Source organism: Podarcis filfolensis (genome assembly GCF_964270895.1).
Source record: "Podarcis filfolensis genome assembly, chromosome: 16".
Lineage (NCBI taxonomy): Eukaryota > Metazoa > Chordata > Lepidosauria > Squamata > Lacertidae > Podarcis > Podarcis filfolensis.
Genome location: NC_139620.1, coordinates 30,903,541 through 30,927,937, shown reverse-complemented (window position 1 = coordinate 30,927,937; position 24,397 = coordinate 30,903,541). Strand labels below are relative to the sequence as shown.

At 42.0% G+C, this 24,397-nt stretch overlaps 1 protein-coding gene and 1 long non-coding RNA gene across 2 annotated transcripts in view; one reads left to right on the top strand and one right to left on the bottom strand.

Annotated features, from left to right (window-relative positions):
* Positions 1-16,443, bottom strand: part of DGCR8 (DGCR8 microprocessor complex subunit) — a 29,124-nt gene extending 12,681 nt beyond the window's left edge. The window contains exons 1-8 of the mRNA XM_083590047.1: positions 16,151-16,443; positions 8,850-9,850; positions 8,276-8,435; positions 5,732-5,874; positions 4,606-4,888; positions 2,671-2,868; positions 1,218-1,319; positions 496-594 (exon numbers count right to left, since the gene is read on the bottom strand). Coding sequence (XP_083446173.1) covers positions 496-594; positions 1,218-1,319; positions 2,671-2,868; positions 4,606-4,888; positions 5,732-5,874; positions 8,276-8,435; positions 8,850-9,569 — 1,705 coding nt within the window. The 5' untranslated portion in view covers positions 9,570-9,850; positions 16,151-16,443. The remainder of the gene's footprint in view (positions 1-495; positions 595-1,217; positions 1,320-2,670; positions 2,869-4,605; positions 4,889-5,731; positions 5,875-8,275; positions 8,436-8,849; positions 9,851-16,150) is intronic.
* The window catches only part of LOC310751493, a 164,085-nt gene that overhangs the window by 32,245 nt on the left and 107,443 nt on the right, over positions 1-24,397 (top strand). The gene's annotated exons all lie outside the window — the stretch shown is intronic.

Here is a 24,397-nt window from a genome sequence, read left to right as displayed (position 1 = left end):
ATTTACAGAATCAATATTAAATACCACAGGCTCAATCCACCAAGCTCCAAGGCTATGAACTCTCCATACATTATGTTGTACTGAATATTATCCATTAAAGCAGGGGTTGCTAACCCATGACCTGCATATCCCCTACAACCTGTCATTTTTTTAAAAATAATATTTTTTATTTATTTAAAAAAATGGCTCCCCACTGTGATGTATGAAGCCCAAAGCTTTTTTGGTCCCCCCTTCCCAACTGCATTTTTTAAAAAACAAAATTAATCATGCCCACTTACTTATACATTATATCATGCGGCCCCTGGATGACTGAAAAGGTTAGCTACCCCTGTATTAAAAGGTACATACACCCTAAACTTGCATGTCTTTATTACGGAGTAAAGTCCATTTCGCAACAGTAGAGCTGAAATGCATACATTCTTTGGGTTGCAACCTTATTGGTACTAGCTATCAAGCAGACATTCAATATATGATATTTAAATATGTTTACATTACCAGCTTTATTCTTCGCAAGTTTCTTGCTGCTTGCTGTACCTGCCCCATAAGTCACTCCATCAATAATAACCGAGGCTCCAAAAGGCTCACTTGGGTTCTCTTTAAAAAGGAGAGAAAATGGGAAACCACCATATTCTAAACAAATCCTAAACCTACATGATTTAGGATGTCTGAGAACTACCAATTCTCTTTGTGTAAGATAAACAAAAGTGATTTTGACCAAATAATGCAAACAGGCTGCTTTCATCACAGGTTTACAGAATAAAAACGACAATTTCCTTATGTCATCTGTTTGTGACATAACTACTAAAAAAGAAGTTTTTGAAATGCTAACACAGTCCTCAGATGCTATGTTAAAGTTCTAAGATGTAATCTAAAAAGGTTGTACAAGTGCTATCAATATGCAACTCTTAATTTAGTAGTTCTCAGATTCCACATTAGCTGGTCAATGACCTGCTATCTTAAGACTTTGATTTCCATTTGTTGGTGATTGACATTTTGATGAACAAAACTAGGAATCTGCACATTACAATGAGTCAGTTTTTCCTTCAAAACCAACAAGGGACACTTCTTAATTTACGTTATTCTAGATGCAGTGCGCATCCTGTCAATGCCTATACTGTTTATTTTCCTGGAATACTTGGCTCAAGCTTAGATCGTGTACAGCCCAGACACTGCAAGTAACTGTTGTCCTACAAAAAAATACTATAGTGAAGACTTACCACATTCAAAGAAATTGTAAACAGGTCGAACCTTTAGGACTCGTTGCATATATTCATGAAGGATGCAAACTTCAGACTTCCCATTGGGATTAATAACAAACTCTATTAAGAAAAACATTTTACAAATGCCTTTAAGGATTTTACTACCAACAGCATAACATATAGATTAGGAGCTCCTGATCATAAAGCAAAAAGTAAAATCAGTATTCTAATTCAGCTTAGACAAGTTCACATACTACTCAGTTTACCTGAAAGAGGGGCAGGTACATACCCTCTTCTACTCCTCCCCAACATAACATTTCTCAAAGTGCAAGAATCACTTGGCCATGCCTCTATAACTGAAACACCCACATTACACAATACTTTATGTGTGAGGGGGAAAAGGAGACACATGTCTATCACATGCAGAGTCATTGGCTGGGTATGTGTGCACTCGCTCCTTAATTTCAGAGTGTTCATTTTGGAGAAGATATATAGAATATCTCCAATAACCAATCCCAATGACAATAACTGGACATCTTCTATTTCACGTTCAATGATCTGCTTATAGGAAGCTGCTTATAAAGTCAGAGCTCAGTACTGTCTATACCAGCATTTCCCAAACTTGGGTCTCCAGTTGTTTTTGGACTACAGGTCCCAACATCCCTAGCTAGCAAGACCAGTGGTCAGGGATGATGGGAACTGTGATCTGGAAACCCATGGTTGGGAAACACTGGTCAACACTGATTGATAGCAGCTTGACAAGGTTTCAGATATGCCTCTACCACCCCTTCCTGGAGATGCTCAAGATTGAACCAGAGACCTTATGCATACAAAGCAGATGTTCTGCAATAGAGCTCTGGCCCTTCCCATTCAGTTTCTATCACTTCCTGCTCCACAAAGCAAAGTATTTCAGGTAGACCATTCTACACTTGCCAAGTACAGAATTAGGTTCAAGCTACAGAAGTACTTGGGAAAGCTTCCATAAAGTGTAAGTCAGATAGCATGGCTTCACTACTTCTATCCCTCTCCTCACATGGTCTTCAACAAATTGGTCGCTGCACAATCAAACAAGGCAAGTATTATGTCCCAAGTTCTTCTAAAACAAAACATTACCATATCCAAAAGCAATTATCTGTAATGAAGACAAGCAGTTTTAATACTGTCATAGCTTGAAATCAAGACAAGACTTCTATAAGCATTCAAAAAAAGTTTTTTGGCAAGAAAGTCAGTTTTATGAAAGGCAAGGAAATCATCAATTGAGCCCTATTAGAACCTGGTGCCCTGACCATTTTGGGGTATGCAAACCCAAATTTTCATATTTAAAGAGGAACCAGGTGATTGCAAGCAACCTGTTCTGCAGGGAAGCTAGGATCATTTTTACACATGCATTTTGTTACTTCCAGTACTAATCCAACTCAAGACAAAAACTAAGCACTCGTCTAATGAAAAAAGTTTACATAAAACGGCTTACCTTTTTTTGTGGGTGCATCTTGCACAGACAAAGTAATAAGTTTTTGATTGGCTGGTAAAATGGGTCGCTCAGATTCTGCTTGTTTCCTCTTCATCTCACGATTGAACTGTCGTCTCTCTGCCCAGGTTCTGAATTTCTTTACAGTTACTTGTTCAAAATCAAAACGCTTTTCAAGATAGTGTCTAAAATCTTCAAGATCTAGGAAAAATATTCAATCCCCATGGTCAATTAAAACTACCACCTTTACATTACAAAGAAAGTGACAAAATGGTTAGGCTCAAAAGAAGCATTCTGCTGCTGTGTGCAAGCGTGCCCACTCAAATGTCCCCAGTTTGCAAGTGTGCCCACAGGCCTCAAAAGGTTAGCAACCCCTAGTTTTGATGGCTGGCACGTCCCAGCTATGCTACAATTCTAGCATTTCACTATGCATGATGGAATATTTGAAGTAAAGATTTATACATTAGTTTTACTGCACATCCAAATTATTTTAACATGTGCTTCTATCGGAGAACTGAAAAAGGGCTGCAGCATACAACAAACCAACTAAATGCTTATAACTACAACTAAATACAATGGAATTGTATTTAAAACACACAAGCAGCAGCAGCATTTCATTACAAATAGAAGGAGAAATGGAATACCGAATTAGCATTTACTGTATTGCAAGCTGGATTTCGAAGGGGCAGAGGAACCAGAGACCAAATTGCAAACATGCACTGGATTATGGAGAAAGCTAGAGAGTTCCAGAAAGACATCTACTTCTGCTTCATTGACTATGCAAAAGCCTTTGACTGTGTCGACCACAGCAAACTATGGCAAGTTCTTAAAGAAATGGGAGTGCCTGATCACCTCATCTGTCTCCTGAGAAATCTCTATGTGGGACAAGAAGCTACAGTTAGAACTGGATATGGAACAACTGATTGGTTCAAAATTGGGAAAGGAGTACGGCAAGGCTGTATATTGTCTCCCTGCTTATTTAACTTATATGCAGAATTCATCATGTGAAAGGCTGGGCTGGATGAATCCCAAGCCGAAATTAAGATTGCTGGAAGAAATATCAACAACCTCAGATATGCAGATGACACAACCTTGGTGGCAGAAAGTGAGGAGGAATTAAAGAACCTTTTATTGAGGGTGAAAGAGGAGAGCGCAAAATATGGTCTGAAGCTCAACATCAAAAAAACTAAGATCATGGCCACTGGTCCCATCACCTCCTGGCAAATAGAAGGGGAAGAAATGGAGGCACTGAGAGATTTTACTTTCTTGGGCTCCACGATCACTGCAGATGGTGACAGCAGTCACGAAATTAAAAGACGCCTGCTCCTTGGGAGAAAAGCAATGACAAACCTAGACAGCATCTTAAAGCCATGGTTTTCCCAGTAGTGATGTATGGAAGTGAGAGCTGGACCATAAAGAAGGCTGATCGCTGAAGAATGGATGCTTTTGAATTATGGTGCTGGAGGAGACTCTTGAGAGTCCCATGGACTGCAAGAAGATCAAACGCATCCATTCTTCAGGAAATCAGCCCTGAGTGCTCACTGGAAGGCCAGATCCTGAAGCTGAGGCTCCAATACTTTGGCCACCTCATGAGAAGAGAAGACTCCCTGGAAAAGACCCTGATGTTGGGAAAGATGGAGGGCACAAGGAGAAGGGGACGACAGAGGACGAGATGGTTGGACAGTGTTCTTGAAGCTACAAACATGAGTCTGACCAAACTGCGGGAGGCAATGGAAGACAGGAGTGCCTGGCGTGCTCTGGTCCATGGGGTCACAAAGAGTCAGACACGACTAAACAACAACAACAATGGGTTTAGTATAGAAATCTCCTAGGCTTGCAGCCCTCTGCGTTCGCAAGTTCTACATCTGTAAGCCAAGGAAGCCTACATGCTTGAGTTAGATTCTTATCACTCAAGAAATCAACATTTTTGACACTTACCTACTGATTCATCTTTGCACACCTCAACCTTGGCCTTAACTTGACCTAAGGCTCCTTGTGCTGCATCTCCCCCGGGTGGGTCTTTCTCATCTAAAGTCCCAGAATCAGCAGCAGTGGAGTCCGGCTCCTCTGTTTGGCAGTCAAATTCTAAAGACTTATTCATGAGTTTTATAGGCGATACTTCCCCATTTGGGGTGATGTCATTACTTTGTTCCCTTTCCTCATTTTCCTTCATTTTCTTATAATGCAAACATGGAATGCTACTCAACGGGGGATCATGTTTCTGCAAATATAAAATTTTAAAGTTAAAATTATGAGAACAAATCTAAAAACCCAGATCTAACATCTTCCAGTAGGGTTCAAAGTTTGCTATATGCCTCCCCTATCATACACCAGTAAAGCCTGAAGATCCTGAGAACTTTGTAGAGATTTGCTAGGTGAGCATTTTCAAGAAAATTGACGATGTTGTCGAAAAGCTATTTTATGCTTTATATAGCCAGCCACAGCATGTCAACCATTTATTTCCTTCAACATCTGAATGGAAGTTGTATGCATGTGAACAAAAGGGAATTGCACTTTGGAGCTATGCAAAGTCATGCTGAATTTATTATTTTATTTGTTAATGCAGTTATTCAGTTATTACCAGAGTACCATGTGAGCGTAAGTGCAATCCACTGGAACTGCATTGCTCCTATAAAATGCCCACTTTAATAAATGAAGATAATGAAGCAACAGCATGATATGATTGTGAAAATACAAAATTTTATAACATTGTTGAATTTGCTGTATGTTTCCAATTATGACTTAGATACAGCCTAGTAAAATTCTAAAATATATTTATACAAATGGCATTAAAAGAGGCAGTATTTCCCCATACAATCTACATATTATTCAGATACCTTCATATTTAACTTGGTTTCCCAAGCTACTGTGGAAGCTAATTCCTAGAAACACAGCGAATTTTTAGAAACATAGACTGAAACAGCAAGTAAAACCAAAGTAGGTCTTTAGGCAACTATATTCAGTGACATTTTGTCAACAATACAATAATCACAACAAAAGGCTACAGATATATTCAAAATCTAATTTCTCTAAATGACCAAATTTATTGAAGTCTGTTCCATACCCTTATGCTTCCTGTTCCTAAGAAGTAAGGTCTGGACCAGGTGACAACTCTGGATTCTCGGTGCAGATATACAGGAATGCCAGAGTTATGGAATGTCATGATCCATCCATCAGGCAAGGGCTCTGTAGGTGGACGGCCACGACCTTCAGAAAAAAGGAGAAACGGCTCAATGCACAAGATGTCTTATCACAACAAAAGTGGTTGGAAGGATACACAAGTAGTCTGAAGTTATATATCAAAGAAATATATCAGTGTAAATGATCAACCAAGAGTAGAGTAAAAGCTGCTGCCACCTCTCCCAACCCCTAGTTAATAGCAAGGCTGTGAAGGGGCTCCCTGTTTTTGAAGGCCCACAATGACATTCAATTGATGCCCCATACGTCCCGGTAATATTTTGAAGTGGTCAGATTGCATTTACTTCCAACCTGTACACAAAGTTAGCAATTTGCTTTCCAGGGTGAAACAGTATTTTGAACAGCAAGTTGCACATGAAAGCAAAATGGAAGTAAATATGAATATATTGTTCTCTCTCTCTCTCTCTCTCTCTCTCTCTCTCATCCTCAGTATTATTCAAGCTGCAACTTGTTTGCTGCACCATATCAACTTTTTAAAACCCTTACAAGCTGTTTACAAAAAGAACAAAATGATTAAATTATCAGTAAAAAACAGCAAAACAACTACTTAAAGCAGAGTTTTCCCAACTTTTCGTGTTGGTGACACATTTTTTAGACGTGCATCATTTCATGACAAGTAATTCAGATTTACTAGCAAACTGGAGGTTAAACTAACCCCTCAGCAGCACAGGGAGCATTCACGTAACACACCTACACACTGCAACCGACACACTAACATGTTGTCACACAATTTGGAAAGCTGACTTAAAACCTTCCAAAAAATAATTAAAATTGATGATGAACTGAAAGCCAGATTTAAACATGGGTAGACTTCCCTAACGTATGGCAGTGGGTGCTATCACACTGAAAGATTGATTTCTTACAAATACTGACCGCTGTTCAATATATTTATTGCAGGCCTCTTTTTGTACCTCTCCTTTTTCATCAGAAAAAGAGAAGGGAATGCAAATCCCTAGGAATATGCACTTGCCCCCTTTTTGTGGCATCAGAAAGGACTGAAAACATTCCATCTTGATTGTAATTTATTAACTTCAAGAGAAGCCATGTGCATTTTTTAAAAAAAATCAAGCAAAAGGCAAAATATTTAATACTCTTTTCCACATCACAACCAGCTTGATTTAGGCTGCAATCCTGAGCACACTTATTTGACAGAAACTACCACTGAACAAAGCAAGACTTATTTCCAAGTATACATGCAATGAATTGGGCTGCCAAGTACCACCAGCCTGCAAAACCTATGTGTGGCATTTTAATGAGATGTTATTTTTTCTCTGAGATACTGGTCCTACCAAGAATAAAAACTGCATATTCTCCACAAGTCTAGTACCCCTCGAAGATTTCTAATGAAGGTGTTCAGAGTTTACCTTCACAAACCTCACATTCAACATCTATCTAAAATATTCTCCTTTAGGATTCCACAACACTAACATACAATAAATGTCTATGACAGGGTAGAGCAGACTTAAGGCTTGCGGGATCTACTTTGGATTTTAATAGAGCCTCAAGATCAAAGAAGAGCTAGATCCAAAAGACGCACACTTAGATTTAAGAGTGTGTGATGTCTCTAAGCAGCTGCTGAGTAAATGGTTTTAAGTACCAGAACCAAGCAGAGTTCATCATTCTTCCACACAGAAATGTACTTTTGGCACTCCAAGCTTTCCTTGTTTCATCAGTCTAATGGGACATTGGGGGGGTGGTCGGGTCACAGTGCAGTTGATACTGTTCAGCAATTGAGACTCAGAAACCCTTGCCAATCTACTGCTGATCATCCAGAGATCCCAATCTACCTGGGTTACGCAGCCTGTGTGAGCCTCAGGGCCAGCCCACCCATGAGGCAAGATGAAGTGACCGCCTCAGGGGGCAGGATCCACAGGGGCAGTAGATCCAACCCTCAAGGAATGCATTGCCCACTGCTGCCACTGCACCAATGGCAGTGACAGCTGTAGTACACTCTTTGGAAGCCAGATCTGTTACCTCCTCCGCAGCTACAGTAGCCACTGGGCAAATAGGTGCTGCTACTAGTTTCCTTCCACCCTTGCTCCCGATACAGATCTTTATTCTCCCCATATTCCTGACGTAGCTCTTCACACCCCTTCTTCCCTGGTGGGGGGGCATTTTGTGGTTTGCCTCAGGTGCCAAAATGTATTGGGCTGGCCCAGAGGAGCCTACAACTCAGTATTTCTTATCATCTATGGTGGCCAACCAGGAACTTCCGGGTTTTGCTACCTGCTTCAGAAAGAAAAAAGAAGGCTGATATCAAGGAGGCCACAAGACCTGGCCGATTGACTGCTTTTGGACTAATATAACTAATATATTGTGGGTATGTTCAGACCATTACCTCAAAAATATTACTGCAAAAAAGAGTACATAGTAAACATATCTATAGTTATACATAATGTAAATAGCTTACTTTTAAGAACTGTTTTTATTTTGGTCATCATTGGCTGCACAGTTGTCTCTCCATCAGATTGATGGTCACTCTCCCCTGCATATTTCTCATCAATTCTCCTTTTCTTAGGAACAGAAAGGCCTTCTTCCAGCAAAGCATCCACATCATTATCAAATTCATCCTGAAAAACACATTGTGATATACCATGCCCCTATACCTAGTCTCCTCCTCAGATCATACTGAAGTCAAAGCAAGAATGATTTATACAGGGATCCACAAAATCCCATCCCCATCATAAGCCAGCTAAGAATTAAAGTGTCATGTTTTAAGTAAATTATTAGTAACTTGATGCTCTTAGCATTCTCTAGAATAACAAAGCTCACAGCCTTCATACTGAAACAAAAAAAGAAAACAAATCACAACATATCCTTTCTCAGTACTGTCTAAATGTATATTTCATACAGTTAAGCAACTCTTAACACCACTCCCAAATTTAAGCATTTGTTATAATCTGAATATTACTTGGTACAGAGACCTTTTAGTTAATATATAAAACCTGGAGAAATGTTTGAAATTAGAAACAGAATTTACTTACCTCGTAAGAATAGCTTAAGGTTTCTTCATCCACTTTGTCTCTCTGAACGATTGCTTTAGAGGTAAACCCTCCTTCTTCATCTATTTCCATCAAATTTTCTGTAAAATCTTCTAAATCATCCAGAACTGCATACTCAACTCGCTTTTCCTGATCTACATCATTTTCATCCTCCTTTTTGTCATCATTTTCACCAGCTACTCGTGTAGCTTGACCATTACTACCCCCACCCAGAGGACAAGCATGCATACCCCCATTAACATTATTAATACCTAAATCTGTATCTGCTTCATAACCATGCTCAGCTCCAGTGTACAGAACTTTTCTGTCTTTACTTTTGCAGCTCTCTGTAAAGCTAACACTAATCTTTACATCTTTAAGCAACTTAAGATCAGGGGTGAACTTTCTAACTGACGGCGCATGACGAGCAGTTCTTGGGCTTTGGTCACTATTAGGATCTACGATAAGACGACTTTTGTAGCATGACGATCCCTTTGTGAGAAGTTGTATTCTGCCGACAGTGTGTGCGTCCCCAGCAGGGGTATCTGACTGTCCATCACCACCAGAGCCAACGTCCATTACCTCTGCGTCACTGGACGTTTGCAGGGGAGGTGGTGGAGGCTGTTCATTAGGCGGCAGTGGTGGGGGACAAGAATGGTTCTCCACATTCGCTTCTGTTGCTGGCTCTTTTGGAAGGGGAGGTGCATTTTCATAATTCTCCATAATTAAAACTTACAAAAAAACAAGGCTTTAAATAAAAGGTATATTGATCTATACTCCTAACATGAAGAAGTCCATCAAGATCGGATTTGTCATGCTCTATTCAATATGCAACACTGATGATTCAATTAAGCTGACTACATTGTTCTTTTCATTAATGTAGACAGCTTTCAGAACCACTGTCTCAATTACTGGAAATCACAATGCATTCAGCTTAAATAGCTGATGTCGAAGTAAAGAGCATCTTCACTGGCCGCATGCAGGTGTCCTTTTCTTCTTTCAACCTACAAAGAGAAAAAAAAGAATAATCAGAGAAGCTTTCTTTCTATTGCTCTCTAATTCTAAAGGACAATTCTGCTACACAAAATTCAGAATGACATGTTTTACCTACATGCTGTTAAACAGCAACACAAACAGCAGTTTAATCTAAAAAATAATGCTTATGGTGACTGAACAAGCAGGTGGACTTGAACAAGCAGCTGAAGCATTAAAATGGGGCTATGCAAAAGTACCTATTCTTCTTTAAGTCAACGAACTGCTGAACAGACTACAACACAGTTACTGGCTCACATGCTATTGAAAGCTAATATTGGCACACAGAAAATACAGTTTTATTTTTAATTCCAAGTTTTTAAAAAAGCAAGCTCCTTTCATATGAAACATTTGACTACCTATTATTAACTAAATGCTAATTCTAGTAAGACAGTAATACCTCATAAATATTAGAGTATTATTATTATTATTATTATTATTATTATTATTATTATTAGATTTATTGTCTTTATCTAAATTAACAGAATCTGAAACCCAGAGACAACATAAAGGATAACTACAAGGATACTGGAATGATTCCAGTGATGTACACACAGTTACACCAATATGAGCAGTCACAGAATCTTAAGAATGACTTTACACAAGATGGTTCTCATACATGAACATCACTTCTGTGTAGCAATCTGCATGTTATTTTTCTCACACATTTTGACGCAACAAATGCATACATCTGTGCTGCAAGACTAGATAAATGACAAGTGCAGGCTAAAAGGAAGATGATGCAGGGTTCAAATCAGCTGAGACAGGCACTCACTGGATATCTTTAGAGAAGCTTAAGACCACCATAAATAACATATCTGAGGTTGGCATATTTTAGGGACTGCTTCCTTAATAAAATCCTAAATGAGGTTACCTATAAATGAGATGTTATTTTAGCTGCACATACACACTTTTAATCTGGGCTTCATATATATCTCTATATCCCTATCTAATATATCTCTATTTAATATTATATATAAATATATAAAATAGTTTGTGTGAGAGAGCAATTTGCGCAGCTGGTAGTAATTAAACCTGTGAATAAAATTCTTATTGCACTGTGGTCTTCTCTTGCACTCGTAGGGTGAAATTCAGAAAACACAACTATCTCTATGTGCCCTACCCACAAGACAGGAGATATTAATCCTGAAGAGCCTCTCCCAAAATATTTTCTACAGCAAACCACCCTTTTACTGGCCATTTTTAAAACCTACATTAAAATCAAAGGTTTTCAAGTACATTATATTTTAAAGACATATATACCATATTTTTCTCTGTATAACACCCCCCCGTGTATAAGACACCCCCTATTTTGGGGGACTCAACCAATCACCCAGCCCCACAATGCACGAGTCCCCCCTAACATTGTTTTTGAGCAAAAAACCCTAGTCTTATACACAGAAAAGTACGGTACTTATTTTCACTGCAGTGACCATGGAGGGATAAGATGGGAAATTCTTACCTGTTGCTAATTGATTTCTCCAAGTCCCTCTATATAACCACCCAAAAAAATCCTACCAGCAGGGAATAAAGGAATTACTCCCCCATCCCACAAAACCCAGCTGTTTGGATCAGCTCAATTCAAACTTCAAAGAAACCTAAATACTTCCATGCACTAAGGCTGGGTGATATATCAATATACTGTCCAGAACTGGTTTGATGTCCATATTGTGATATCAGTTTCATAATTTTTGACCTGGCAATATATCACCAATCATAAGGAGTGTGCGCGCACGCTATGCAAAAATATGGGAAAAACCGTGAAGCTAGCCAATGCCTCTGCATAGCTTCATCCTTATTTCAAACATTGTGATATATCACAATGTTTAGCAGGTGATATATTGCAATGGCAAAAAACTGGTATCATCCAGCCCTACCATACACAGTACTTTCAAACATTCACACCCCCAACACACTACATAGGAGATGCAATTTCAACACAACTCCCTCTCCCCATTGCTCCTTCCATGAATTAATAGATTTGCGGGGGGGGGGAAGGGGGGTGCAAGAGTTTAACTTTCCACATTAAGTTTATCTGAGAGGAGGAAGAGTACATAAATGCAGATGGATGGAAGTCTGGAAGAATACTTCTATTTCTTCTTTAAAAAGTGAGAATAGGAGAACCTACTGGTTTGTATAAAATGGAAGGAAGACCCAGCTAACATAAACTTAAAAGGAACAATGCTGTTTTGATGTGCAGATGTCACAATTCCATAAATGAGTGGTAGATGGTTATAACACAATGACTGTTTCCATGAATACTAAACTTGTTTTCTTCTAAACATCAGGAAGAACTTTCTGACAGTAAGAGCTGTTCAACAGTAGAACAGACTCCTTTAGGAGGCTGTGGACCCTCCCTTCAGAGGAGGCTTTAAAGCAGAGGTTGGGTGGCAATTTGTCATGGATGCTTTAGCTGAGATTCCTGCATTGTGGGGGATTGGAATAGATTACCCTTGGGGTACTTTCTAATTCTACAGTTCTATCATTCCATTCTTCTAGGGTACACATACGATACAGGCAAAGTACACATTATGATTGTACATATACAGTGCCGAAATTACAAAATACAGTCGTACATCAGAAGTCGAACGAAATCAGTTTCAGAAGTCCGTTTGACTTCTAAAATGTTTGGAAACCGCGGAAGCAGCACCAGGCATTCAGATTCCAAATAACATTCACACACCGGAACACTCACTTCCAGGTTTGCGGCATTCGGGAGCCAAAACATTTGACTTGCAAGGCATTTGGGATCCAAGGTATGACTGTACAGAAATATCTGTCAAAAATGTATTATCTGGGGAGGAATCTAGACTCATATAAATAACCCTGTTAAAGTGCTTTTTAAAAAAAAGTTTGAAAAATATATTGAATATATTGAATTTGCCATAGTTCACCATTGCCATCTAGTGTCACAATTGTATAATGCACTTTACAACACACTTAAAACGTTTTATTTGCAGCTGTATAGCTGAGTCCAAATACACCAGGTTAACATGCAAGTACCATTTACCTATTCAGAAACAAGTCCCTCTGATTTTAGGCTCACAATCAAAGTGTAAGTGGGTCTCAACCAGTGTGCCATAGTACCCTGGGGTGCCTTGAATGATGGTCAGGGGTACCACAGGCAACACTACCTCTGTTCCTCTTCCGTTCCTCCTCTGATGCCCTCCTGCATCTTGGCCTCCCAAAGGCTTGCGCAGCTGTTTATTGCAGCAGCCCTGGCTATAAGCTCCACAGTCGAAGAATGGTTTCACTTGGAGGCACCTCTCTTTGGGGCGGGGGCAGGGGGTCAGTTCAGAGACCAGGGAGGACAGCAGCAGCTGCCCAAAGGACTCCCAAGGAGAGGGGAAAGGAGGCTGAGGGAATACTCCACAAGGGAGGGTGAGAGGCAAGAGGTGACATAACTAGGCTCCTGAGCCCCACAGGGGTGCCGCAGAAAGAGTGTAGTTGGTCAAGGGAGCCGTGGTCTCAAAAAGGTTGAAAACCTCTGGTCTAACTGACTGGAATGTTTTAATGTTAGAATGCTGAAATTAATGACCGAATTATTATTGACCAAAGACAGAGAAAATTACCAAAAACTGCAGACAGACCCACTATTCAAACTCTGACAAAGCAAACAGCATAGAGTGGTAACAGATTTTGTAGCTTAGTATGTTATCATTAAAACTTTATTGCTGTCGAAAGACCAACAAAACAATTTCAAATTAGTATGTTTTTGTACTTATCTCCAATATTTAATTAAGTTCCTGAAAATCCACTAAAGTTCATAGTGTGAAAGTGATACCAGAAAATTACAAAATACAACTGGTTCACAGACCCAGGCAAGCTGTCATCACCCCATAACTATGTCTGAAAGAGAAAGTCCCCAGACTTCATAATTTCTTTAGTAGCAAAAGAAGAGACCAAACTTCAAGCCTCTCTCAGCTGTTGCATGGATATTCCCAATGATTTTTCCAGTATCCACTCAGGCAATCCCTGAATGTACAAAAATAGCTTATAAAAATCAAAGTTCTATATTATGTAGTAAAGCAGCTAAGCCAAATGTATTTTCTGTGCCTACTGGCCTCCCATTTGCAAGAACATGCTCCACTAAGTGACTTTGGCATATATGTTTTGCAATGGAGAAACTAAGCAACTAATTGGCTGATACATACTCCAAACTCCTTTGGGATTCAGAGGTGACAGGTTTTCCCAGCCCAGAGTGGTTCTCAGCCAAGTTGAGCCATGTAACCTTAGGCAGCCACGCTTCCCCCCTCCCCAACATGAAACATGACCCTAATACCAGCCTACCATGCAAAGCTGTTGTAGAAATCAGAGCTTCGAACACCCATAAAACACTATATACCATGTTTATTATTTTCAATTACTATCCAGTTATGAGGCATCAGTGTGCTAGGTGCTGTATACAACAAATAAATAAATCTCTGCCCAGTAGAACACACACACTATGATGCAGAAACTGCAGAATCACTTATGTGATGCTGAGCCACACCTCACCTAAATAAACACTGCCATTTAAATGCTAAGCCAAGTTTTAACAATGGTTTACATGTGTCAACACTTGTGAATACAAGCAAAGTTCTAGGATGGTGCGCTTAATAACAACAAAGAATTGGTCCTGCTACCATACTTTCAAAAGTCCAACAAACCAAAATCAAGTTGATTAAAGTTTCCCTCCTTCCTTTTATTTATTGGGGGCATGAAAGCAGGTAACCCTACTGGAATTAAACAAGCCTGAGTTAAACAATTTCTTCCCTTCCAAACACAACAGCACGTAAGATTACGTAAGATGCTCTGTAGACTATAGACCATGCAGGGTGCAAACATAAGGTGGGGGCTAGATCACAACCACCACACACTGTTTTCTGTGTAGGGGCTGTCTAGTGTTACAGAATAAGACACAAATCCTTTCAAAATGTAGCAAAAAAAGGGCTAAGAACAAGCTCCTCACCACCATCTTTTAAGAGAAGGCTGACCCTTCTTCAAATCCAGTAGGTAACAAATGATAGAATAATGAATGTGTGGGGGGTGGGAGAGAGGATGATCAAACTGAAGCAGGATGCTGGACTAGAGAAAACTATGGACTGCAGTCTTTGAAGAAACAGGAAACTGCTTCATAAAAAGTCAGAGCAACCATTCTTCAGGATCTTACAAGGCTCTTTCCTAGTCCAGCTACTAGAGATAAGTTTCAAAAACACAACGAAACCTGATTCTAGGGTGGTAGCAGTGTTAGTGTGTTAAACATTTTTTTTTTTTAATGAAACTGTCTTGGGCCATGATAAACACTGCTATATCTCCTAATCTTTCCTCTTAATATTGTTGTCTTGAGAAATTTTAGAAAGTAGAATACAGTATATGCATTACTTAAATAAATAAAGCAAATAGATTATGGCACTACTTTTTGTTCTCTATGGTGTGGCAAAAGCTCTCCTCAATCAATCTCGACTTATCAAAGGCATAATAAAGCCTCCTTGATCACTTTCTTTGAAGTGGCTCTAACCAAGGAAACCACCTGCAAGACTTTCAAAGGCCACAAGACCAGGGCATATTCTTTTTGGTGCTTTAAAAAAGCCCGAAGAAATTAAACCTCTTACCTCCTACCTGCACAAGTCATCACGCCAGTACGCTACATCCCCAAAACTACTACCATAAACAACTGTTCTTAAAGGCTGGGTGTATCCGTCCCATAATTTCACGACGGTGGTAAGTAATAGTATAGCCATCTTCGGCCTCACTTTTGTATCCCGCCCTGCTATCTAAGATACAGTATTTATTTATTAAATAAAAAAACCCAAATCTTGAGGGATCGGGGGTAGCACGCGCTGGTCTTACTAAGGTTTCTCTCCCCGCCACCCCCCAAAAAACCCATTTCGCACCCCCTTCCAAATAATTCCATTCAACAGTTTTTTTTTGTTTAAAGGCGGGCGAGAGAGAAAAAGTAATTCGCCTCAGCCGCATCAACAAGGTTCCACCACCAACCACGGAGCTTCCGCCTCCTCCGGGAACCGCGAGGCCCAAGCCGAATAAAAAGAAGGCCCGGGGGCTCCGCAGGGATGATTCCCCGTTATCATTCCGCATCTCCACCACCCGCTCCCTGCACACAAGACCGCTCCCCCCCCCCAGTAGCTGCGCAGGGCCTAGGCCCGGGAATGGGCTCTCTCGCACGCGCGCCACTACCGTCCAAGGACGGCGGAGCTGAGGCGGCCAGGCCGCGCCAAGGCCCCGTTCTCTCCTCGCCGCGCCCTGCCGGAGCCCACAGGCCCGGCACCCACCTGGGCCATGCCCGGAGTAGTCCCTGCCGCTCCTCGCTCGAGGGCTCGCGTTTGTGCTTTCTCCTCGCCCCACCTCCAAAGCCAAAGTGAGGGGGGAGAAACCAGCCGGGGTAGGAGGAAGGGGCCGCGCCGGCGTCGTTATCTTTTTTTTTCCTTTTTCTTCTCCTCCTCCTCCGTCGCGGGAGCTTCTTTTATTTCCCTTCCCTCCCGCCCCCTCTCAGGGAAACCGCCTTCTCGTTGCCACGGCCGCCATCTTTAAACGTTCTCTCCCTCCCCTCCCCTCGAGGCTTTTTCTTTTTTTGGCTGGGTCCTCTCCCAACCAATCGGCGTCGAGGGCTGGACGCGTTCTGGCTCCCGCCTTTTCTGCCCATTGGCTGAATGCCGGCTTTCTGCGCGCGGCGGCCGTCGGCGTAAGACACAACAGGCGCGAGAAGGGAGGAGGGGCGAGAGCAAGGAGGCGAAAGGCGGTTAGGTTTTAAAAACAACAACGCCAAAACGGCTCGGTCGTGTGAGGGAGGAGCCAAAGGAGGCTTCCATGAGGCAGGCGGGAAAAGATGGTGACTGTGAGGGAGCTTTCTGGACAGAATTCTGGAATTCTAGAGTTGGAAGGGATTCCCCCAGGGATCATCTAGTCCATGCACCCCCAAACTCGGCCCTCCAGCTGTTTTGGGACTACAACTCCCATCATCCCTGACCACTGGTCCTCTTAGCTAGGGATGATGGGCGTTGTAGTCCCAAAACAGCTGGAGGGCCAAGTTTGGGGATGCTTGATTTAGTCCAACCCCCTGCAATCCTGAATGCATCCCACAACCATCCCTTGAAAAGCCTTACTGAAATCAGTATACACTATACCTACAACATTCCACAAAGCCTGCAATTTAATCAAATAAAGGAATAAGATTCGGCAGACATGACTCGTTTTTGGAGAAACCCATGCTGGGTCTTGGTCCCTGCAGCATCCTTTTCTAAGTGCTCACAGGCGGACCATTCCTGGTATCAGTCTTCCATTTGCCTGCCTCCAACTGCAGGGATCTTATCTGTTTTCCAAGAATGCTCAATTATAATAGACAAAGATCACATCTGCAAGCTCCTTTAGTACCCTTGGGTGCAGCTCATCAGGCCCTGGAGATTTGAATTCATTTAAAGTACCTAGGTGTTTCCTTAACCACCTCTTTTCCTATCTACAGCTGCAGTTCTGCAATTGCAACATTTATTCTGTGTTCATACTGCTTTCCTTTTTGGTGAAGACAAAGGCAAAGTAGGTGTTGAGCAGTTCTGTTCTCAATGTCACCCAAGCTCAGGCATGGCCAAAGTTGGCCCCCCAGCTGTTTTGGGACTACAACTCCCATCATCCCTAGCTAACAGGACCAGTGGTCAGGGATGATGGGAATTGTAGTCCCAAAACAGCTGGAGGGCTGAGTTTGGGGATGCCTGCCCAAGAGCATTTCTGCACTGCTTTCCTTTTGGGTAAAGACAGAGGCAAAGTAAGTGTTGAGTAGTTCTGCCTTCTCAATGTCACCCAAGAACATTTCTCCATCCAGAGGACCTACTACTTGCTTGTGACGTAATAAAGTATGGCGGTTAGCTTTGGCGGAAAAACTGACGAACAAATTAAAGCTTGTGAGGGGTTTGCAGAGAAAGGACATGTTTACAACAGTTTGGTATAGCTTCTTCTTTGGTGATCACTTGTAGCCAAGTAAGATTGTCTTCCATGAGCATGGTCTTAACAGTGACTCCGTAAATGACTGTGGAGGCCAATTCTGGATCCACACATCCTTCCACAGTGGGGTTTCTGGGTAGGAGTTGATCATGGTTTGCCAAACGTTTCTTACTCATAGCTCGTTTCTCCTTTTCACCCTGAGTTCGTGCCTCTTCAAAGTCCATGACATCTTTGGTAAAGGCTGTTCTCCAACTGGAGCGCTCGCAGGCCAGTGTTTTCCAGTTATCAGTGCTTATACCATATTTTCCTTGAGAGCATCTTAAACCTCTTTTGTTGTCCACTAGTATTTCACTTTCCATTCTTAAGTTGGGAATAGAGTAGCTGCTTTGGAAGACGATAAACAGGCAATGAAAAATATCAACAGTTATTAAGCTGTAAAATCAGCCTCGCTAGCCAACAGAGTAGCCTGTACATACTAGTTTCAGATTTTTACTGCCTCTGAGAGGAATTTTGCTACAACTAGTGTAATAGTATCAAACTTATCCTTGACATGAAATAAGTCAGCAATTGCAGGTTGTCCCGTTAGTATTGGATTGATTAGATGCTGTCAAACCTGTTTGTACAGATTGCAATGCAGTAAAATGTGTTCCGTACATTCAACATCCTGGGAACAGCCTATCTTGGTATATCTGTATTATTTGTACAGCTAAAGAAGCGGTGGCTCGTATAACCTGTGACTGATGTATAACCTGTCAATCATCTGATGCCATTGATTGACAGGTGGATTGTCCTGCCCAGCTGTCAAACGTAGCTCTCTCAGCTAGGAATACAGGGAGCTACCTTAGATCAATTCAGACCCATCTAGTTCAGTATTGTCTACACTGACTGGCAGAGGGTTTCAGACTGGGGACATTCCCAGCCCTATCTGATAAAGCAGACATGGGGGTAGCCGTAAATCAATACAAATCTGAGTTTCTGGCCCCCCCAACAAAAATCCTGGCTACAACATGAAAGCAGATGCTCTACTGCACACCAATCTTTCATCCCTGACTGCCTCACATTGCAAACTCATCTTAAAACTATTACAAACTGTAATCCTAGGTTCTTGATCTTTCCTGGGAACTATTGTGTATTTTAAATCCAGGTGATAAAGAGTCAGAATAATTTTACCAGGCTTTTTTTTCCAAACCCAATAGGGATATATTCCCCTGAACTGGCTAATGCAATTTCTTTTTCCTTTATTCCCTTTTCTCCCCAACAACTACTCAGAGATTTTAAACAATGAGCCTATCATGTGGCAATGGAAATATCAGATTCAATGTCATTTGCCCACTTGATTGACTGAGGCAGTTTGTATAGGGAAAAATAAAGCCAAAATTTGTATGGATGATCCAGGCAGGATTTTATATTTAATCTCCTCTATAGATTGCATTCTTTTAAAAATTGGTTCTCTCTTGTATGAACCCTTACAAGATATCTTGCCTTCCCACGATAAAACCAACTCCAAAGAGGTAGCCTGGGCTCAGTGTAACACATTTAGCAAAGGAGACAGAAGTGAACCCACTCATTCATCTCCTAAAAGATCCAATGTGGCCTACTTTGTATTTGTCTTCTAGGAAGACAGAATCAATAAGCTATCAGTGGACTGAATTACATGCCAACATCCATGTGGTTTACCCCCAGATAGTCCCAACCCTTGAAGTGACATTCTATTAACTCTCCTCCAGTCCTTTTCAAGACTGCACAATTCCTTTTTCTTCCACTCCTGTTGAGGCAGAAGAGTCTCTGAAAAATGAAGGAACCGTTGGGAGTAACGCAGCAACACTTGCAATAAGTTACCTGAACTTGGTGTGTGTGTTTGTTTGTATGTGAGAGATAGATAGGAAGGTGAAATATTCTCCCCTTAATTACCGTATTTTTCGCTCTATGACGCACCAGACCACAAGACGCACCTAGTTTTTGGAGGAGGAAAACAAGAAAAAAAATATTCTGAATCTCAGAAGCCAGAACAGCAAGTGGGATCGCTGCGCAGTGAAAGCAGCAATCCCTCTTGCTGTTCTGGCTTCTGGGATAGCTGCGCAGCCTGCATTCGCTCCATAAGACGCACACACATTTCCCCTTACTTTTTAGGAGGGAAAAAGTGAGTCTTATAGAGCAAAAAATACGGTATTCCTTCTTGAATAGAACTTCCGGTAGATTATTTTTCCTCTCAGTGCTAAAAGACAACTGAAATAGGGAGCAGCCTCAAACAGCACATAATATCCAAGACAAAAGTAAGGCCAAGAAAGTCCAGATAGATACCGCGCCAACATGCAAGCAGCAAATAAGAGACAGAAACTCAGAACCACCTAATCAGTTTGATTTTGAAGAGTAGCCAGTTTCCTCCAGAGGCAGTAGTTATTTTTCCTTCTTATTCTCAGAGCCTTTGCCCAAGCAGATTAATAACAGAGCCTAATACTCTGCTGTACTGGATGCAAAGGACACTAGATCCATCATGTCCTATAGGCCAGCTGTATGTTGAACAGCAGTAAACAATCACTCGGTAGCAGCTATGTTCACAGGAGCAATCAGGCTGTGTAACTGCATTACAAAGCCAAGGGCAGGCTGTTTATTTTGTTGCATTAAAAAATGGCTCCGGCAATGGAAGGCCACATATAACGCCTCTCTGCAACGGTCTGTTTAGCACCCACTTAGGCAGAAGAATCAAAATAAAAACAAAGCCAAATAATCTCTAATTGTTAATAAGGTAGCAGAGGACAACACTCTGATTATAGGGGAAGAGGTAAGTAGCTCAATCAAATCTACAAGCCTACATAGTTCTGAAAAGCTATAAAACTTGCAATGGTGCAGTTTCTCCCCTCGAAGGGCTAAGTTCCCAGGATTTGTAGAACCAGAATATAAGGATTATATTATTATTAATATTAACAATAATTTATGAATCACTTCCCATGAGGCTTCCTGAAGTAATTTCCAATACAGTAGCATATATAAAACTGTCAAAACAAATCCATATTAAAAATGATTAGAAACATTATAAATATAAAGCCAGTTTAAAAGAACAAGACCAACTGTACTAGATATTATAAGCAGCATCAACCGCCTTTAAGCAGTTGTGGCTTCCCCAAAGAATCCTACGAACTGTAGTTTGTTAAAGGTGCCGAGAATTGTTAGAAGAGTCCTTTCCCCCTCACAGAGCTGCGGTTCTCAAAGTGGTTTAAAAATCAATCCTGCTACCTGGGGAGCTCTCAGAATTGTAGCTCTGTGAGAGGAGTAAAGGCCTCTGGTCCTAACAGCTCTCAGCACCCTTAAACTACACTTCCCAGTATACACTGGGGGAAGCCACAATTCTTTAAAGTGTTATGATGCCACTTAAAATATATAGTGCAGATAGGGCCGGAGTAGCTGCGTCTCATTCAGTCCATCATGATGATGATGATGATGATAATAATAATAATAATAATAATAATTTATTTACATCCCGCCCTCCCCAGCCAAAGCCGGGCTCAGAGCGGCTAACAACAGTAAAAATAACACAGTTTACATAAAATCACAATCAATTAATTGAAATACATTCTAAAATCAGTTCATTTTAAAATCAATTCAGAGTCAGATTAATGGTAACCATTGGGCTAGAGTTCTATGAGGATTACAGAAGGAGGGGGTCAGATTGTGCCTTGGCCAAAGGCCTGGTGGAATGGCTCTGTCTTGCAGGCCCTGCGGAAGGTTGTCAAGTCCCGCAGGGCCCTAGTCTCTTGTGACAGAGCATTCCATCAGATCGGGGCCACGGCCGAAAAAGCCCTGGCTTTGGTTGAGGCCAGCCTAACCTCCCTGTGGCCCGGGATCTCCAAAATGTTTTTATTTGAAAGCTGTAAGGTTCTCTATGGGACATACCAGGAGAGGCGGTCCTGTAGGTACGAGGGTCCTAGGCCGTATAGGGAGCTGTGCCTTTCCTTGCTCCTCTCCCCCTTTCATGCAGGCACCCTAAATGCTCGAAACACTTTGTTCCTTGTCCAGAGATGCAGTTGCACTGGTGGGGGGGGGGTTAATACATTAAAAAACAAACAAAAATGAAGCTTCAGTCACAGCAAGCATATCTCCATAGTGATGCAGCTGCCTGACATTGTAATCTGAACAGGTGCCAAGTTCAGGGTTATAAATTTCCCTGGAGCAGAGAATCCAAAGATTCTGTCAGTTCTGATTATTTCCCATTCCAGTCTAGCATCTCTCTCTGACATGAACAAGCCAACCTGAGCTTGCCCATGGAGTACCCTCGACGTCTTTCCATTGGGCATGGTACTTTCATCCAGAAAGACCTACTCGCTTCTTGAGGTCAACTGAGGAGACAGTGCTTCAGGTGCCTTGTCACTGCTTTTTCTTTGAGAGAAAGATGATTTCAGCTTTGAAATTGCCCCATGCATTCTGTTGGCGTACGCATAAAACAGAACTGTACTTTCCTTGTAAGTTAATCTTTTACATGATTGCAGCACCGTCATATTATGTGAGACAATGGAAGGTGCAGCATTTCCTCCGTAGTCTGAATGAGAAAGCTAATAATAATATAAGTATTATTATTAGCTTTTCTTATTGAATTTTCCACAAAAAAAGGAACAATAAGAAATGCAGTCAAATTATAAAACTTAAATCATGAAAGATCAATGCAACATGTTCCATGTGCACAAGGGAGAGGGGGGAATTGTTGATTCCTGCTCCATGATTGCAGTCATGGGATTGTTGTCTATCACATGACGGTGTATGTTTTGACTCCACAGGGTGGGAAGTGATGGAGACAGGATGTTTGTGTTACTGTGTTCGGTGAAGTGGGACTATTGTCCTTTGTCCTTTCTCTTTGCTATCTGATGCTAGAGAGAGAGGGAACCATGTTGCAGTGCTCCGTGTGTGTTTATATGTAAATAAAGTAGATTAGCCAAAACGCTGAGTTGCTGAGGTCTGTTACACAAGCAGCGAAGACTCTGCGGATCCCTAAGTGTGCCGATGTCTGTTGGCATCGGTCGCTGTGATGTTCAGGCAGAAGAAAGCTTTTGAAGTTCCCAAACGATCAACCAGGAGGGAGAGAACATGCCAGTTGGGCATGTGTCTCTGCCAGGGTCCTACTCGAGAGTTGGACGAGCTCGTGATAGAAATGGCTGCTCATCTGGACTAACCACTCCACTTTCATGAAGACACTGGAGGACCCTGAATGCTCAGGGAGGCTAACAAATCTGTTTGCACGTCTCTATCTGGTAACGCTACTGACCTTGAGCACTGGGATGGGGAGACACACACCAGCTGTTGCTTATTGCCCCCCTTTTGTGCACACCCATGTTTTTGCTCTGTGGCTACTGTGGTTAAGGAGTGGAAATTCCTTGCTCTGGTGGGATGCTTGTGGGCAAAAATTCACTCCACGCAGAGTGATAGCCTGGATGCTTTGGAGAGCTGGGGGTGCTGAAGTCTGTGAAGTTACTCAAAAGCCACTGAGTAGGGCCCTCTTTGTGTGAGACAGGAACTGTTGCGGTTGTTTAATCTGTTTCCATCTGCTTGACTGTTTTGCTGATTTTACACATGTATTTAGCTATTTAACTTTTGTTGATGTAGATTTGCTTGTATGTACCTTATGACATGGGTGGCGCTTTGCGTTAAACCACAGAGCCTAGGACTTGCCGATCAGAAGGTCGGCGCTTCGAATCCCCACGACGGGGTGAGCACCCGTTGCTCTGTCCCTGCTCCTGCCAACCTAGCAGTTCGAAAGGATGTCAAAGTGCAAGTAGATAAATAGGTACCACTCCGGTGGGACGGTAAATGGCGTTTCCGTGTGCTGCTCTGGTTCGCCAGAAGCGGCTTAGTCATGCTGGCCACATGACCCGGAAGCTGTACGCCGGCTCCCTCGGCCAATAAAGCGAGATGAGCGCCGCAACCCCAGAGTCGGCCACGACTGGACCTAATGGTCAGGGGTCCCTTTACCTTTTACCTTATGACAGAATTGTTAAGTTGCTGTCACAGAGCAAGTCGACAGTAAATGACACCATTCAAAGTTGGAGTTCACTATTAGCAAAACCACAATCTTCACAAATTTGGCTGAGTGTCAGGCCTAATGAGCACAGCAGCTCATATCCCTGGTAGGTCTTGTCCCATGGATCAGTTGCCGAGACTGAAAGTACCTGCCTCCCCACAGCCATCTAAGTCCCCACCCTCTGCAAGGCTTTCTCCAAGCAATGAGAGATTGCACTGTCACTGCTGTTTCAGCCCTCTTCTGGGAGACAGGGGAGAGGGTAAACTTATCACAGCAGGAGGGGAGAGACATCTGTGACTCTTCACCAGCCTGACTCATCTTTGCCTTTTGGCTGCCCTCTTCCCATTCTCCTGCTTAAGCTTCTGAGTCTGGACTCCTTCTGCCACAGACTCTCCCAGCTCACCAAGCCCTGTTACCTCCTCAGCTTCTCCCGACTCCTTCTCCTCCTCCCTGTCTTCTCCCCCTTCTTCCTCTGACCTCTCATCGTCATCCCACCACCACTCCCCGGGCTCTGAGTCTTCTTTCCTTAGTGGTTCCCCAGCTGGTCCCTCTCACCATTCTGGACGCGGGTGGCGCTGTG